General features: G+C 36.4%; 1 protein-coding gene across 2 annotated transcripts; it reads right to left on the bottom strand.

Annotated features, from left to right (window-relative positions):
• Positions 1 to 764: 764 nt before the first annotated feature.
• On the bottom strand, positions 765 to 16,361 carry rab27a (RAB27A, member RAS oncogene family). Of its 2 annotated transcripts, none has more exons than XM_032560132.1 (6): positions 16,107 to 16,361; positions 7,030 to 7,198; positions 5,667 to 5,752; positions 5,483 to 5,586; positions 5,138 to 5,261; positions 765 to 2,701 (listed from the first exon to the last, which is right to left on the bottom strand). In XM_032560132.1, the coding sequence occupies exons 2-6, from the start codon at positions 7,180 to 7,182 to the stop codon at positions 2,506 to 2,508; spliced, it is 663 nt and encodes a 220-aa protein (XP_032416023.1). In that variant the 5' UTR covers positions 7,183 to 7,198; positions 16,107 to 16,361; the 3' UTR covers positions 765 to 2,505. The 2 variants fall into 2 exon arrangements, with proteins under 2 accessions (XP_032416023.1, XP_032416024.1); XM_032560133.1 differs by lacking the exon at positions 16,107 to 16,361 and adding an exon at positions 15,883 to 16,072.
• Between the last annotated feature and the right edge of the window lie 1,455 nt (positions 16,362 to 17,816).

Here is a 17,816-nt window from a genome sequence, read left to right on the forward strand (position 1 = left end):
CAGGAGAGACAGGCGGGCTTCGGCTGCAGCTCACATTGTTTAAGCGGTTAAAACTCACAATGTTCCCGCTCCGGTTGTATTATCCTCGGTAATCGTTATCTATCCACAGTGGTTCATTTATTACCGCATGATGTTGTTCTGAAACTTGTGAATCAAATTAAAATCTTCTCAACAATACAAGTTTTGTATTTAAAACATAATACAAAACAGGGTCAATCTCAAACTTGCAAACTTCCATACTAGAAACACTTTCAATTACAGATTAAAACATTAAGTATTTTTTCCATCAATGTATTTCTCTATGCAGAAAGTGGTGAAAGTTGGCATTTGCCTATTTAAAAACATGTACTTAAAAACTGGAAAATGCTTGAAAAGGTATCATTCCTGTGAACAACTTAATATTTAGTTTTACATTTGGGTTGCACAAAGTTGTCCAACTTCTGTAGTTCCTCTGCATTATTTTTGTTTTTCCTCAAATGTTCTTCATTAAAATGGCAACTCCACAATTCATAAAATGTTGCATCCTTTCTTTCTTGTGTTCAAAGTAAGACATCTATTATCTGAAGTGACTAAATAGTTTAAAATAATATTCATGCAATATTTATTACATTGCAGCTAGTTCTAATCTCAATTAGGGACTTAAAGTGTCAAACATGTGACCTATTCATGGACTGGTTTCTTAATTTTGTCTCATTACATTCAGGTTTCTTTAACTTTTCCCCTGCATTAAAACTGAGCACATTAAATGAAGAAATGAGTCATGATTTTACATAAATACAAACGTTTATTTCAGTCTTAATATACACATTTTAATATGAAAGCATGGCACATGTGACAGCATAATATATCCTAATAAGATCAAACCCACAAATGGAGGAAAAACATTCAAATATTTAAATCTGTGCACAGAAAGAAGATTATGAGTCTAAAAACACCTTTAGACATACTAAATAAAGTGTAAAAAATGTAAAGTGTGTGGGGAAACTATAAAAGACATCATTCCAGTGTTTTATGAGATTTATAGAATAACAGAAGCTCAACAAGCAGAAGGTCTTTAGAAATCATGCATGACGGGCTCATTTATAAAACGTGCCAACAGAACAAGCTCAGCTGATCGGGTTTCAAGAAACAACCCAGAAAATACAGACTTCTTACAGTGACAAAATAGATTTTATTAGGAAAAACTCTGATTTGGTACGTGGCAGATACACTCTACCAGGACTATCTAGAATAATAACAAATTTCAGAAATGCATCACATCACCACCAAGAAAAACAGCCACGCCTAACCCCTTATTTATATCCTATAACAACCATTTAAGTGTCTTTAATTTACTATTTAAGCATTTTTATGTCCTCAGTTCTCCATTTTTGTTTTAAAGCGCCAATGGACAACATACTTTTGTAATATACTGTGAAATAACAGGGGACATTAATTATTGTTTTTTGCTTCAAACTAAATCTTGAATTTATTTCAGATTAAATGCCCAAATGAATTTACATAGACCAAAAATGTTGGATTTGAAATCTTCAGCTGATGAATCCAAACAGACTTTCAAAATAAAGGCAAAATGAGATTATGCAGAAATAGTTTGAGGTACGGGCTTAAAAACCCCCAGTGTTTTCTGAGGACCACTGATCTCCAAACTTAATCCTGGGTACAATACTTATATTTTACTGCTCAATTGAATTTCAACGTTTCATATTATATTTCAACATAATTTGTCACAAATTTAAGTACAGAACTGAATTAAATCAAATAAAGAGCCTATAAGCTAGAATTTTATGCAGAAAAAAAAAATGTTGGCAAAAATATTTCTTGAATTCCGGTTTCCTATAGTTTTATTAAATAACTTGCTTATCTTATCTACATATTGCAAAGTCGTTTTTCTAACTGTTGGCAAAATCTGCACTTCAATAAAAGTACAGACTAAATAATCATGTAAACTGTCCACCAAGCAAACGCTGGAAGACAATAAGAGCTACATGTTCTCTGGCGGTGGCACTAGTGAGACTGCAGTGATCAACAAGGCACTCAGTGAGGCATCACTGACACATAATCGGTGACCTGAAGTACATTCATTGCATTTTTTTCTCTATACAGCAGTTGAGGAGTCCTGACAATATATCAGCACAAGTAACATACAGGCTCAGTGTTCTTTAAATATCTGAATCTAGGATCCATTTCTAACTTTAACTTAACATGGAAATTGGAGATGTACATTAGGATTTATAAAGGAAAATAAATACCCCACACTCAATAATAAGATTGATGTATTGAGAAAAAGGTACACTGACTACTGCTGACTCAGCACGTCAGTGACCGTGAACATGTAACACTCTGGATTGTGGGGAAAAGCGGATGGATAATGTTGGTGTTAAAGTTTTACTCGACAAGGTAATAAAACTCCCACTTTGTTTTACTTGGAAATCTTCCTTTTCTCCGCCACCTGATTTATAATGAAACAAAGATGTGCAACAACAACAACAACAAAAAATAATCCTTCTAACATGCACATTTGCCTCTATCGGACCCCTCAGACAGATCCGGGTTGGCGGGTCCGTTGGGCCGCACGGTCCCGTCCGGGATCCAGGACTTGTCGACGCACCTTTCCATCCTCTTCATGATCAGATCCAGCAGAACGTCGATGGCCTCGCTGACGTTCTGCCCGCTTGCAGCACTGGTCTCAAAGTATGGGATTCTGTAGAGAGGTGAAATGGTTTTTACTCAAGTAAAGCAATCAGGCCATTTTGTTAATTAGTTAAGCATCTTAAAAGAATCCTGGTTTAATGGTTATTATAAGGTCTACTGTCATTTGTCAGGTTTGTCAGAAATAAAATATAATTTTTTTTTGTGCATTATTTAAAACTTTTCATGAACAAGAATACTGAACCAAAGGTTAAAGTATCATTTCATAGAGTTTTATGTGACACGCCAACAGAATAGAGTATAGTTGTTGTGAAATGGATGCATCAGAAATGCATTGCATGCATATTTATTCCCCCGCTGTGACTCAATACTTTGTGGCTTCCTTGTTAAAAAAATATTCCCACAGCTAGGCCTGTCGCAATAAATCAATTAATCAAATGATAAATTAAAATGAGCTCAATAATTTCCACTTCCATGATTTATTGTTTTTCTCTTTCTACCAAAAACTAGATGAGAAAAGCCTTCAGTCTGGCGCTTTTATCTCAACTAGCAAATTTTTTGGAAGGATGGTTTTTGTTAACAGAGTCGTCATAATTTATTTTCTTTGTTGTTTTGTTTATTTACTTTGGATATTTATTATGTCTTCCTGTTCCAGAGTTAAATGTTTAGTAGAATTTAAAGTTTATTGATTTTTGAGAATGTGTTCTTGCATTATTATGCCGTTACCGTTATATTACTTGAAAATGGTCTCAATACAACAATATTGTTGTTTATTGCAAAAACTTCTGGGACAATTTATGGTCCAGTAACATTTGTTATTGTGACAGATTTACCCACAGCATTGCCTCCAGCACAAACAATAAGCATAAGGCAAGTGGTTTCTGGATGGTAAGTCAATAACAAAACACTTGTCTTTATGAAGCGCATACAGCAGTTAAACCAGTTGACCAAATGTTCTCCAGTTCCGTTGCGTTGCTAGGTAACGTGGCTGGGATTGGCTGGGGTTGCTAGGTAACGGCGCAGTGCCTGTTGAGTGTGACTTAACAGTTAGGAGGTTTTTGAAACGGCTCCTTTTCCAGACACCAAAAAGCAACTTATTACAAAAAAATTTCAAGCACTTAGGTTGTTTTTAGAAGAAATTAAGACCCAAATGGAAGCAAAAACAACATGGAAAATTTTGAATTTTGCGTAAAAGTCAGAGAAAAATCTCAGGATTTCAGAAATTCTAAATGTTTTCCTAAAATGTCGTCACTGGGAGCTACCTTTAGTCTTAGGATTCGTTGTGAATACGCCCCTGATCTTTTGGGTGACCTCAACCTGTTGTGTGATCTTTGGTCTTTGTGATGCCATTTGTTCACTAATGTCAACAAACGTCTGAGGCTTTCACAGAACATCTGTGTTTATAATGAGGTTAAATTACTCCCACGTGGAATCTGTTTTAGGAGACCTCTGATGACGACTGGTTACACTCCATTTTATAGGGGTATCTGAATAAAGAGGACCAAATTAAAACGCATGGTAGTTATCAGATGTTTTATTAGCAAAAAAATATCATTAAGAACCTTGTATTTAGGTCTGTCATGGTAAATTTTGATGAACAATAAATTGTCCCAGTAATTATTGCAATCGTTTTGAGACTATAGTGGCAGATTAATGTAAATCACCCTTTTAGAAACCAATAATTTAATTTAGTAAAGAACACTTTACATTGGAAGATATTTTAAATATCCAAAATAAAACATGACAACAAAGTACAACTGTGGAAAAAGAAAAACCAACTTACCACCACAACCATGAAAAAAATTAACTATGAAGTTTCTGTAAACAAATTTGCCCTTAAAAAAAATAACTGAATGAAAATGATTGAGTTCTTTTTAATTTATCGTGCAGTTAATTGGTTATTGTAACAGGCCTACATGTATTATTCAAGATCATTTTTACCGTCACATACTGTAAATCCCAATGAAATATATTGAAGTTTGTGGTTGCTAAGTGCAAACAAGTAAAAAAAAAACTAAAAAGAGAGCGTAATACCTTTTCAGGGAAATTGTAATGGGATTTTTAAATTGGCATTTGTAAATCAAATTATAATTATGTATAATCAAGGAGCATTTAGGTTTCTTTAAGCATTTTAAAATGTCAACAAAGGTCTGGAACTATCACTTATTTAAGAGTCAAACTTAAAAGTTTTTCCCTTTAAGTAAAGATTGTATCAAAGTTAATTATCCGTTTACTTAAAACACCTGAGTTTGTGGTAATTTCACATAATTTATGAACTGCTGCTTGGTGAACTTCAGTAAAGGTGTGTCTAATGGCGTGAGACCAGGATATCTTACACATGTAAGCAAATATTTGCTTTTCGAGGAGGACCAGCTGCGTCTCTCAGTCTGCAGAGCAGAGTTGGGTCAACAACGCAGCCACTGCCTTCTTGACAAACTTTTGAGGGAGAGGTTTGTGCACAGATGGATCAGAAACCAGGCAGACGTACCCGTATTTCTCAGCCAGTTCCCGGGCCTGGCCTTGGGTCACGGCTCTCTGGTCACTCAGGTCACATTTGTTGCCACACAGAACCACATCTGGATTTTCACAGTATGCATGAATCTGTAGCTGACCTGTGGGAAACATCTAGCCTTTAGTCACTTCAAAGCTTTAACAAGAGCAATACATTACATTCAATGCACTGGAACAGTAGGAGCTGCAGAAGCTCATCATAGAGTTTGTTTATGTTATTACTGTCTGTTCACCAAGATAAGTCGGATATAATAATGTTACTAAATGTAAATGTGTATTGATTATGCCTCAGTAGCATTCAACCGGACCCTTCAAGACTCACTCATCCAGTTTCTGACGTTCAGGAAACTTTGTTCATTCGTGAGATCAAACAGGAGCAGGAAACCCATCGCATCCCGGAAAAAAGCCGTCGTCAAACTTCGGAACCTGAAGAAACCATCAATGGAAGTAGATAATGTCAGTTAGGATTAAATTCAGAAACAGGAGCCATAAGGTGACTGACGTACCTCTCCTGTCCTGCTGTGTCCCACAGCTGCAGGTGGATCTTCTGTTGTCTGCCTGTTGTTCCATCTGGACCTGTTGAATTGTAGATCTGATGGGAACAAGAGACACACCAGGTCAAACATTTAATTCATCATAAACCTGTAGAAGGAAACTCCAAAACCCGAATGAAGTGTATCAAATTGGTAAAAAAAAAAAAAAATTAATAGAATAAATTTGCCACAGATTATTGATGGCAACCAGAAAAATGTACCAAAAGTTTAGCTGTGTACTAATAAAGTATCTGACCTTTTGGGTTTGTTTTTACTAACTTCGCAAATCTGGAAAGGGAAATTTCTTTCATTTTTCTTTGCAACACGACTTGAGCTCGGTAAGGTTGGATGGAGATCGTCTGGAAGGTGAACCTTGACCCCAGAATTTTTTTTCTTTGCTCATTTTGCATATTTTTCATTTAACTACGTAAGCTTTTATACAATATTAGACATATAAAAAAAAAAAAAAATTTTTTAAATATTAAAACATTTTATTGACTAAAATGCGACAAAATAACATTTTCCTGTAGAGAGCGCTTGATCACTTGTAGCAAAGGATTCATCTGCAGCTAACAAGTACGTCTCAAATCAACACGAGAAGCTCAGGCCTTTCTGCTTGACTTAATACAGTGTAGGTCTGATTTGTTGGTTATTTTTTATACTAACTGATAAATAATTGGATAAAAAAGGTGCTCAATATGAGATTTCCTTTACAGAATTTGAACAAAGTGAAGCTAAAACTTTGACATTTAATTTGTTCTGGGTAAAAACATATTTAGACACAAAGGTTTCATTTAATCATCTTAAATGCAAATCATATTTTTTAACAGTTTTGGGTTAATTACTGCTCTAACTGTGCTGTTCTCTCAGCAAATTGTCTTTTTCCGAGTCTGAATCCTCAAATTAACAATTCATCAATAATCATAAATCATTAGGATGAATCACTTCAACCCTAACAACTACTAAGATCGATTTAGTCTGATCAAAAAGCCAATTCTTGCTTTTCAAATAAATATATGCAGATAAAACCGGATCTCCTTCAAAGGTTTTAGGTTAGCACCTCTAAAGGAAGACTACTGTAAACAAGAATCAGACTCAGCTGTTTGCCAATGGTTTGAAGTGTTTAATCTTCAGAAGGGCGTTGCCTGCTGTTAATTATACTTCATATTTCAGTAGCGACATCGTTTGTAAGTGCTAAACATGTATTGCATAATATAATGGGAATACATTTAAGCCCCAAACCAGGCAGTTATGTAGAAACGCTGGTGTGGAGCCCAAAATCTGAATAATGGTATAAATCGTCACATTGGTTGTGATGAAAATCGTGATTTCTTACCACTCTCCGTTCTCTGAAGTCTATTCCCACTGTAGTGATGAACTTGTTGTTGAATTTGCCATCTGTGTATTGGTACAGGTAGCTGGTCTTTCCCACACCAGAGTCACCCAGCGCTAGGAACTTGATGAGGTAATCATACTCCCCATCAGACATGGTGAGTCCGTAATTTCTGAAACATGAAAAAGGAGCTCAACCAAAGCGTAAAAACACTGAATAAAGCAGTGGCTAGTGCTGATGTGGCTAAAAGTAGAATTTTTTCATACCAGATCTGACTTTAATCTTTCTTTTTTTTCCTCACTTTCTTTCCTAAAAAAAAAGAAACTGAATAAAATATTTTCAAAAAGTGTTTTTTAATTCACTCAACCCTTCTGTTTTTGTACAACGGATTATCAGGGCGAGAATATACCAATAATAATATTAACAGAAAAGACTACATTTTACCAGAAAACTCTCCAAAATGTATATCAAAGTTTGCTCAACATTCCTCATTTGATTTTTTTATTTTTCATGTTCTCATAAAATGACAACTTTATTCTAAAAAAAAATAAATAAATAAAAAATCTGAGCCTGGCTCTAATATTCCATCATACCATGGACCAAAACTCAAAGTCCAAATAAACAGAATGTTGTGAATCAAGATGGCCGCCCTTCAAACGCTGACATCACTCTGAACGATGGAAACCCAACAAGTTCATTGGTGGAAAAAAAAATCCCAATTTTTCAAAAGTTAATTCTTCAAAAACCAAAAATTAAATGAATGGTAAAATCAACCACCCAGCCCTACTTGTGGTAATTTCTCAGATATTACAATAAATTGCGTATTATAGTGTTGGAATCAGAATAATTATAATTAGTCTGACATTATTTTGGCAGAAATATTCACTCCTTTAAATCCAAAGGATTTAATATGAAGTGGGTTCACCCTTTCCAGTTATACCAGGTCTGGTAGGAAGGCTCTCCAAAGGGTTTAGGGAATATCTGAGCATTCTTCAAGAAGAGCATATGTAAAGTCACACACTGTTGTATGAGAAGTGGAGCTCAGTCAAGACGGAAAAGGAAAGGATCATCTTCAAACTATTCCCACAAAGTTGGGGGCATGAAATTGTCCAAATATCTCAGTTTAGCGCAGCATTAAGAAATACTTTCAATGCAACCAAAGAGCCAAGCCCACAACATAATCCTCCCTCCACCAAACTTTACACAATGCAGGCGCTCACCTCCTGCTAACGGCCAAACCCAGATTAGTTTTGGATGAATCATTTTTCCAGAGACACATCTCCACCGCCCTACAGTCCAGCAGTACGTTGCTCAACTCCACTGCAGCCGTTGCTTTGCATACACATGAAAATGTAAGGCTTACATGCGACTGAATGTTGGTGGAAACCCAAACCAAGAAGTTTCCTTTCTACTAACCATTCCTGAAGGCAACATAAAGCTCTCCACCACGTTGCTACCAAATATTCTACAATAAATCTTTGGCCTTATTATTACAAAGTGAAAGAAATGTATGACTTGACTTATGATGCAGTGGAGTCCAGGGCTGCAACTAATGATTACTTTAATAATCAATTATTTTGATTATTCTGACTATTAATATGACTTTTTAAAAGTGGCACATTCTGCAGACTTTAATTGACCAGTTAAGACTTTTTATACAATATTAGAAAAACATTACAAGATTAACTTAAACAAGTAAAATTCCTCTTTTTGAATCAGAAAATAACATTTTATTGACTAAATGCAATAACAGCATTTCTTTAGTGTATGCTTGATTATTTTAGAGAAGAAACAAAAAATAAAATAAAATACTTCCAAAATCAGCATGTAAAAAGCTGAAAGCTGTTGAGTTCAGGGTATAACATATTTACAGAAAAATAAGGATTTATTTTAATTGCAAATGCAAAATGTATATATTTTTTGAGCAGTTTTGGGTGCTGTTCCTTCAATAAATTGCCTTTTTTTGCGTCTGTATGCCCAAAATACTTTTTGTAGTAAAGTTTATGTAAATTACTAAGTTTAAAAGTCACTACCACTCTACAAGTTCACCCTTTTATAGTAACAACTGGTTGCAAAAAAGAGCAAATGTATAAGAAATAAGGGGGATTAAAAAGAAAAGGTAGCCTATAATGCCACAGTGAGTACTAGTATGCTGTCACCAGTAAAACAATTACTCCTCTGTGCCTTTTATTCAAATAAATGGAGCAAACATTACCTTTACTTACCACTGCCTGGCTTTTAAAACAAACTCTTCAACAACATAGTTCATACCATCAAGTTATAATTTCTATCTTAAATGTGATACTTTTTTCTTCAGAGAATGAAAAGCAAAAACAAGCATCACTTGCTGCTAATAGCAAGAAGATGAAGCTGTTTTTGACTGTAAACAAACCTGAAATGAGCAAAATTAAGACTGAATGCAGACCTGTGTTCATATTTGCATGGAAACTCTCTTAACTTGCCCAGACCATCGAAATGTAAGAGTCACTTCTTTTACGTCTGACCATGAAACTGCCAGGGTCATCCACAAACTGTTCAAGTCAATTACAATAGAGATCCGTTTTAATTCGTGAGTTCATATTGAAACCTGTGAAGTCCTACTTATGACCCAAAATTACAAAAAATAAATAAATAAATTGCTGAATTTCAACTATTTTAATATTGTAATAAAATGTCTGCTTTTTAGTGCTTAGAATAAACACAAATAATTGACTTGTCAAAGTTACTGGATTCAGCCAAAGTTCTGTCGCTGTTTCTTACTGTACAACAACATTTTAAAGCTTAAAAATAGAGACTAACATTCAGACTTGGAAGCAAAAAGATATTTGGGTTGAGTTAAATCCTGAAATTAAGAAATCATATTTAAAATTTCTGATGAAATCGAGGCTTTGCCTGGGCTAATTAGCATGCATGTTCTCAGATGTGAAGTCAATTTATTTTTGTATATGAAAAAAGGAAAATAAATTGACAGACTGGTTAAAAATAATGCTGCTCATCTTCAGGTAGCAACCAAATCCAGCTTTGTTGGATCAAAACATTACCAATTTATGCCAGTATTTTATTTAGAAGTACACAAATAATGAACAAAGGTAGGATTTAGTAAAAAAGGCAAGAAACAACACAACTTCTAGCATGCCACAACATCTAAAGTCCTATAAGTGAAAGTGTTTATTCTACAAAGTTGATCAAAGCAGCACTGATCCAATTAGAAAAGTTTCAGACATTCAACAGAAGGAAGTTACTCAGTTTTCCTAACAACAATAAAAAACACGCCGTGCTCTGCTGAGTAGAAATGAAGCACAATCTGATGTTGAAAACTGAATTCTGTGTCACATTTCCTGCAATTCAACCCGCCTCCCTTCACCCAAGTTGTGAAACTGAACAGCGTTACAACAGGATTTGGTGAAAATCCCTTTTGCATGTCGCTTTACTTTTGGGTTGCAAAATATTATGAAAACATTGAAACAGACAGGAAACACAGTTGATTATTGCAGTAACAAAACGAAACGATTAATGCAACGTTTCCTTGCTCATCTCTAAATCGCGTGTGGGCTTCAAGGCTCATAGATTTTAATCAGCATGCAGACCGAAAACACATAATGTGTTACAGTTACCCACTTACTGCAGACCAGAACGCTGTGCACCAAGTAAAATCAAGCATGCATAACACTTAGATAAACATATCTAAATGTTATGTTTATCTAAGTTGATAAATGGTCTATATCAACCATATTGATGACATTAGCTGTCATCAATATGGTTATTGATGACAACAGAAAATATTTGCCACAACACCTACGTCATGGGCAAAAAGTAAAATCTTTTCACTAATGGTGCGTAAATTTATGTAATACGAAAACAGCAAATTCATCTCAACTCTAAAAAAAACAAACTTCTTCCAGGCACATAGTTCCATTTTATAGCATAATCAAGTTCAGTTGTTATAAAAATGCTATATATATATACAGTATATATATAAATATATATATACTGTATGTATATATATATACTGTGTATATATATATATATATATCAAATATGACAAAATAAATGTTGCTTCCTAATTTAATGCTTTGAAATTGGGCCTCTGTCTCTTTAAAAACTCCTGCTCGTTCTGAAACTCCACCTTCAGGAAGTAATCACAAAATGATTGATTAACCCTTTAAACAGTTTCATTGAGAAGTAGCTGGTATTATGAGCTCAGTAGATGTGCAGTTCCACCAGGTGTTTGCCAATTGCTGCTGGCTAGTCTGAAGGGGCTGAGAGGGCGAGGGCTGCTCTGTGAGGCAGAAGCTCCTCTGAGGAGGAGCTTCACCTAGAAAAGAGGAGGAGATGCACATTCGGTCCCTCCAGGCGTTTTGCAGAGCTGAATGGTTGCCATGGAGATTAAAGGATTTCTCAAACATGCATGAAAGAATCAAAGCAACACTACAGGTATGTTTATGATGATGGCAACATCAAATCATAATGTAAACCTCAGAAAAGTTGCCGCTTTAAAATGAAATCCTGGGAGAAAAACAAAAATACTAATGTGATTTCTGAGCCTCAATTTTATCACTTTTACTTTCTGTCTTGGTCTTCTAGCTGCTGGAAAATATGCAAATCATCACCAAATTTAGCCTGAACTACTGAAAGAAATTGCTCTCGGTGTTTTACAATGATCTATGGCAACCTTCTTGGTGAGTTCTCATTAATGCCATTCCTTGAAAACAAGGCGTATTATTAGGATGCTTCACTGCATTACTTCATAAGTATTCTTCCTATCTGGCCTAAATGTAGTAAAAACTCTGTCAGTAAAAATCAATTTTCAAAGCATTTCAATGTCCAAATTTTATAAACATTCTGGCCAGTAAAAAAACCCACTTCGTTTCAACTACTGGGTGCAAGATTTTCATTAGCAACACTTCACTAATTACTGGTGAAGAAGTTCAAAGAAGGCAAAGATGTGTCATATGATCAGTTAGGATTTCAGACAAGCCTTGCATTCTTTCCCTGCATGCACCACTGAGCCTTTCATCCGAACCCATAAGCTGATTAGAGGCTTGTGTAAAATCTACAGTCATGGTAAATGTGGTGGACTGTAAATGGGTGCAAGAAAACACAAATTTGACCAAAAATGGTGAGTTTACAGTCCAACTTCTAACTGCAGTCATGAATTAAAGTCTTGTTTTGACTCACATAGGCAAGATGTTCAGGGTAAACTTTTATGTGCACCTTGCAGAGATTTCTGAGCTTCTAGATGTGACTGAAGCAGAAGCAGCTGGCAGAACAAATCTTGAAAATTTGAGTTAATTTTTTGTGCTTATACCAAATGAGTTACTTTTTCCTACAGATTAAATATGAATAAAGATGTTAGAATTGCAATCAAAACATAAAACTAGCTGCTATTTTTTTAATTCCCTTAATTTTACTTTAACAGAAGCCCATTAAATGGAAAATGTCTAAATTAGATGTATTTTAATACACAGTTTAAAATTAGATCTCAATTTTAAGATAAGATCTGAACTGTAGCACTGCCACAGCTTAATGCCGCCATTGCTGTGGGTCAGAAAGAAAAATAGACAAGCTATCTTATGTCACATGAACAAGAATACAATATTTAAATATTAACCTATTTAGTAAGCTACAGTTTTAGTTATAAGGAAGTTGATAAACTGAAGGCTTCACACGTTTTGCAAACTTTCCACTCCTTTGACTGCTGCAACTGTGCCGCCTTCAGCCCAGATTACACCTTTAACTCCTCATATTTGTTTAGGGTTAAAGTTTTTTCTTTTAGTGAGAAAGAAGGTGGCTCTAGATCCGTCAATTTAGCAATAAATATCTGGTAACCAGGAAAGTTGATTTCAAGTTTATAGTCTGCACAAATTGTAAAAGGGAAAAAAATTGATTGCATAAAAATGTTAAAGGTATTTGTACTTGTTAAATAGTAAATTATGTTTGACGTCTAGTCTGCTTTTTATAGGAACTAAGGTGACCAGTTTTGCTGCTTAAGTCAGCCAAATGTACCCCAGATTATTTCAATTTGTAAATGCCAGAATAATAAAAACATTTGAATTGTTTTTAATTATTTCTACTAATTCTGACATGTACATACACTTCCTTAGCATTTGGTAGAAACCCTATAAACTACATGACTACAGGTGTCCTCCCAGAGCTTCTATAGTTTGCTGTAATTTTGACCCATTTCTCCTGACAGTTCTGATGCATATTCTTTGATTGATGCCGATTGTACTTATAAATGGCAATTCTATCTCTTAAAGTAATGGCTTCTTCCTGTCCAAGTGGCCTTCAGTCCATGAGGACTTGTATTATTAGATAATGGAAACAGTCACCATCTGGGGGTTGATATTCATATTCCCAACCAAAACATTAAACAAAATTAAATATTTACAAGCTAAGTAATATAAAGATTATGTCAACTTATGAATCTGAAGAAAGTAATAAATTCTTTAAAAGGTGTCTCATTAATTTGATATTCAGAACTGACCAAAAATAGGACAATAATACCCTAATTTTATGTCCCCCAGAAAAAAAAAACATGTAAACATCTGATTTTAACTGAAAATCAATTACCATATTTTCCACACTATAAGTCTTGCATTAAGACTTAATCCCTATAGTTTTGCTGGTCCTGAACTTGTAGTCAGGAGCAACCTGTGCAGGGTATTTTTTTACTCTTCATGATGTGTTTTTTGCAATAAATATTAATTCATTCTGAAGGAAATGAACCAAGGATTAAACATTACCATCTGCAGCCATGAGGAAAACTAATCACCAGCTGAAAGCTAGATGGCCAGAGCTGGAAGAACGAGTCCACAGTTGGATACATAAAGAAGGTGCTGCTAATGTTTTGACAATTTGTGCTACCTCATCAGATTTTCCATCTAGATAGCTATATGCGTTGGTGCTACCTTTTGAAACCGCTGGAACAGCTGTTGAGGCTTATGAACGGTGTAGATGCAAAGGACACAAATACATAAATCACTCATGATTTTCCTTGGTGTTACCGCTTCATACAACGCAATTACCTTTCTATCACCCCAGATTCACTGTATGCGTCTCTGCTTCGCCCCGCTGCGCACTTCGCCAGCGGAGCCGTTCCTCACCACCCTGATTGTACTCCAGTGCATTTTTTCTTCTTCATGTATTTTGTTGATTAAAGTGACTAGTATCCCATAAAATACAGTATACATAAAGAGCCTATATTGTTGTTGTTTATTTATTTCTAAAGGAACAATGCACATCACATAATATGCCAGAGTTAGCCACAGAGGCTAGTTTTCATCTGTAGTCCCTTTGCATGAAAGCGATACATCAAGTTGGAGCTCTGGTACTGGATTGTGGTAAGGCACAAAGAGCTTTTCCTGTTTTAACAAATTAAAATCTAGTAAATTTGAAAACCGTGTCGTTTAAACAGAATAGCCACAACCATGGAGCACAAAAGCACACTTTTCCTCTTCTTATAGTCAACCTTAGTTAAACCCCTGAAAATAAACTCATACCGGTATTTAATTTCAGCAAAACCAGGTCACAGAATTACAAAACCACAAAGCTGGAAGTACAGATTGCGTCAGCATATTTCTGAAGATTATATCTGCCTAATCAGACGTTTCCTTACAGAGCACTACCACAGTTCTAACATGTCTTAATCTTGCCCAAGCTAATGAGCTGAACAGGGAAGTACAAGTCACAGTATGTCGTGTGTGGCATTTCTAACACACCAAGTCTTTTGCAGAACCATTTCTAATTCACCTTGCTACTCCCAGGTCCTACCACAGTTGTGTAAAGGAAGCCAGAGCATCATCTTCCGTTGTGTTGAGCAAGAGAGCAAAGCACTTTCGACAATTTTAGATAAGGTTATTCAGAAGCTCTCCTGTCTCCATCAGTCTGGAAACTCTCCAAATAAGCAACATGATACTGGTTTCATGACAAACAGGTGGAAATGGCCTACACAATAAATCCTGATCTGACGTAAGTGCCTGCAGCCTTTGTACAAGCCTAATATGTTAACTTTAAAAAACAGGCTTTAATTGCTCAGAAAGCGTGGGAGTTAATCTAACTTGGAAGCAAAAAGAAATAAGATTAAGACAGTCTCATGTTTCACAGAACCTTTTAAACAGACAACAAGTGAGTCCCTGTTCTACCAGAAGACCAGACCTCCCTGGAAAAGGCCAGAGAGATGGCATTTAAATAGCATCACAGAATAACCTCTGGTGCCTTCTTTAAATCAAATTATTTTAAGCAACAGGAGTTACTTGAAACAGTTTTAAATAAAGCACATATCTTGAAAGTCTGAGCTGAGCTCAATGCATTTTATCTCTTTCAGTGGGAGCGATCCTTGTGGCTGTTTCTGCCAGCCAGAAAAGCTTTAATCATTTGTCAAGGATAAAGTGGAGGACCCACCCTGGGCAGCGGTCCAAAGCAGTGGAAGCAGTGGGGATGGGGGGGAATAATCCAGATATGCAAATAAACACTTCTGAGTAACTTATGGAGCTACAAATAAAGAAGGGCCAACATGAACCAAACAGTATCTTGAATCTTTATAAAAGTTGCTGCCACATTGCAGCACCATGTGAGGACTTATCAGCAGCAGCAACAGGTTGTAAGACGCATTTCAAACCGATTTCCACGCAAAGTCACCATCATCCCCAATCAATTAACTTAAAGAAACAGAAAACCTAATGATCCTCAACTGGTCCTCATGTGGCTGCAACTGAGGGGTCACCTGACCTCATATACATGGAATAATCCCCTTTCCTCCCAACTCTGAACTGAACTCTGGATTAAAAAGTCAACTTTCCAACTTACAGAGCCAGGAATATATCTAATAATATCTGAATAAGCGAGGAACTTTACCTCGTCTTGTTAGTGTCGGTTATAGCTAACAGCTCTGAGACAGAGCAGGTGGAAAATGCTCCTCAAAGTCAGGGGTAAGTTCAACGTGACTTTTTAACGCTCCCACGAAGCAAATGCCAAGCGGAGTAAAGTTTTAAGTTTTCAGCGTCTTGCTAACTCCTGACGGATGCTATCAGCCAGCCTGGCTCTTACGGCTGACATTTCCTGAAAGCGGAGTTACTCACCAGCCCCGGGGCGTAGTTGCTGCTCGCTGCCTCCTTCTCTGTAGAAAAAAAACCTCCCTAAAATAACCCGAGAATACTTTAGATTGACGTATTAAAGTAGCGCTTTAGTTTGTCCGTCGCCTATGGCCCATCGGTGTACGTGGGAACAGCCTCATTGACTCTGAGCACCACCTTAACTTTCCGAGCTGTGCGCCGTCAGCCCCCCGGTGAGAAACAGCTCCTCCCCGCGGAGCTCACGGCGGTTAACCGACGACTAACGGCCGTTAACACAACGACAACCGGGTCCACTGGGCTCCAGGGGGGGTACTTCGCCAAACCGAGGCGATAATAATAATCAAACCAGGATTGTCTGTTTATCCTGATTTAACCCATCATTAATTCAGTTTCACAAAAGCAGCGCCCAGGGCCGGCCCAAACTTGTCCAGGGCCCTCAAGCAGAACTTGATTTGGGGCCCTTCAAGCTACTGCTGTCATCCTCTCTCAGGGAAAATAGCAACTGGCAAGAAGTCGCTAAAGTTGTCGTTGCCTACAATGGATTATTTTCCATCTGAGTGTACTTTGAATGGATATTGCAGAGGAGAAAAAATGTAAAAGAGAAAAAAAAGTCACCTTTATTATATCTGTAGCAGTTTCTTTTAGAAATTTTTCTCTTTTTTTAAGGATTTTTTGACTCTACTGGTCTTTATTTCACAGTAGATAGACAGAAAAGTGGGTTATGATGAGAGTTTAGAAGAAGAAGAAGAATTACTTTATTCATCCCAGCAGGGAAATTATTTCGCAGTTACAGCAAGAATTTTTTATACACAGATTAACACACGACAGGAGCTGCGTCTGCAGGCAGCCAGCTGAGCCGGCACCATTTTTTAAGGAGGACATGCGGCAAAGGTCGTCGGGACCGGGAGTCGAACCCGCGAGTCTAAGGCCTCCAAATGTGGGGCGTGCTAACCCCCTGCGCCACCACAGCACGCAGGGGGTGGCGCAGGGCGCAGACATTCAGCAAAGCTCAACAGGCTGGGCTCGAACCTGGAGATTTTTCTTTTTTCAACGAATGCATACTTTGTATAAAACTCACAAGCTGATATCGGGTGAGTTATGTTAACTTTGGGGGGATTTCTATGAATATAAACAATATTCAAGTATTAGGAAATTATGAATTATAGTCAGTTTCTTTGGGAACATCATGGTGTTATTGGCCACAGGACATATTAGATCTACCAGGCATCAATTCATGTTCATTTGTTCACGTACTGTGATTTGCATTAGTAAAAATGACTTTTCTGAAGTGAACAGGGCACCAAAATTAGCTCCAACCCAAAATTTCTTCTGTTTTGTGCCACCTAAATGTTTCAGATCAAACTAATTTTAATATCAGACAAAGCTAACCTGAGTAAATACAAAAAAAACATTTTTAAAAGGAGACTGTGCCTAATCTGCATAAACATGAAAGCGTTAAATCATGAATTATCTGAATCACCTAAATAGAACCCATGCAACAACATCAAGAAAACATACACACAAAAATCTAGAACATATAAGAAACAGAGATTAAACAAAGGTTTAGCAGCTGGACAATATTTCCCCAACATGCCAGCCAGTCCACTTCTAAATAAATAGAAACAAAGAAGATGCTTTATGTGTAGCCTAGTCAAAGTAGACTCATGTCTGATTGAGATACAAAATGTTTTCTCAATTTCATTGCATCAACAATTT

This window comes from Xiphophorus hellerii, chromosome 4 (genome assembly GCF_003331165.1).
Source record: "Xiphophorus hellerii strain 12219 chromosome 4, Xiphophorus_hellerii-4.1, whole genome shotgun sequence".
Taxonomy (NCBI): Eukaryota; Metazoa; Chordata; class Actinopteri; order Cyprinodontiformes; family Poeciliidae; genus Xiphophorus; species Xiphophorus hellerii.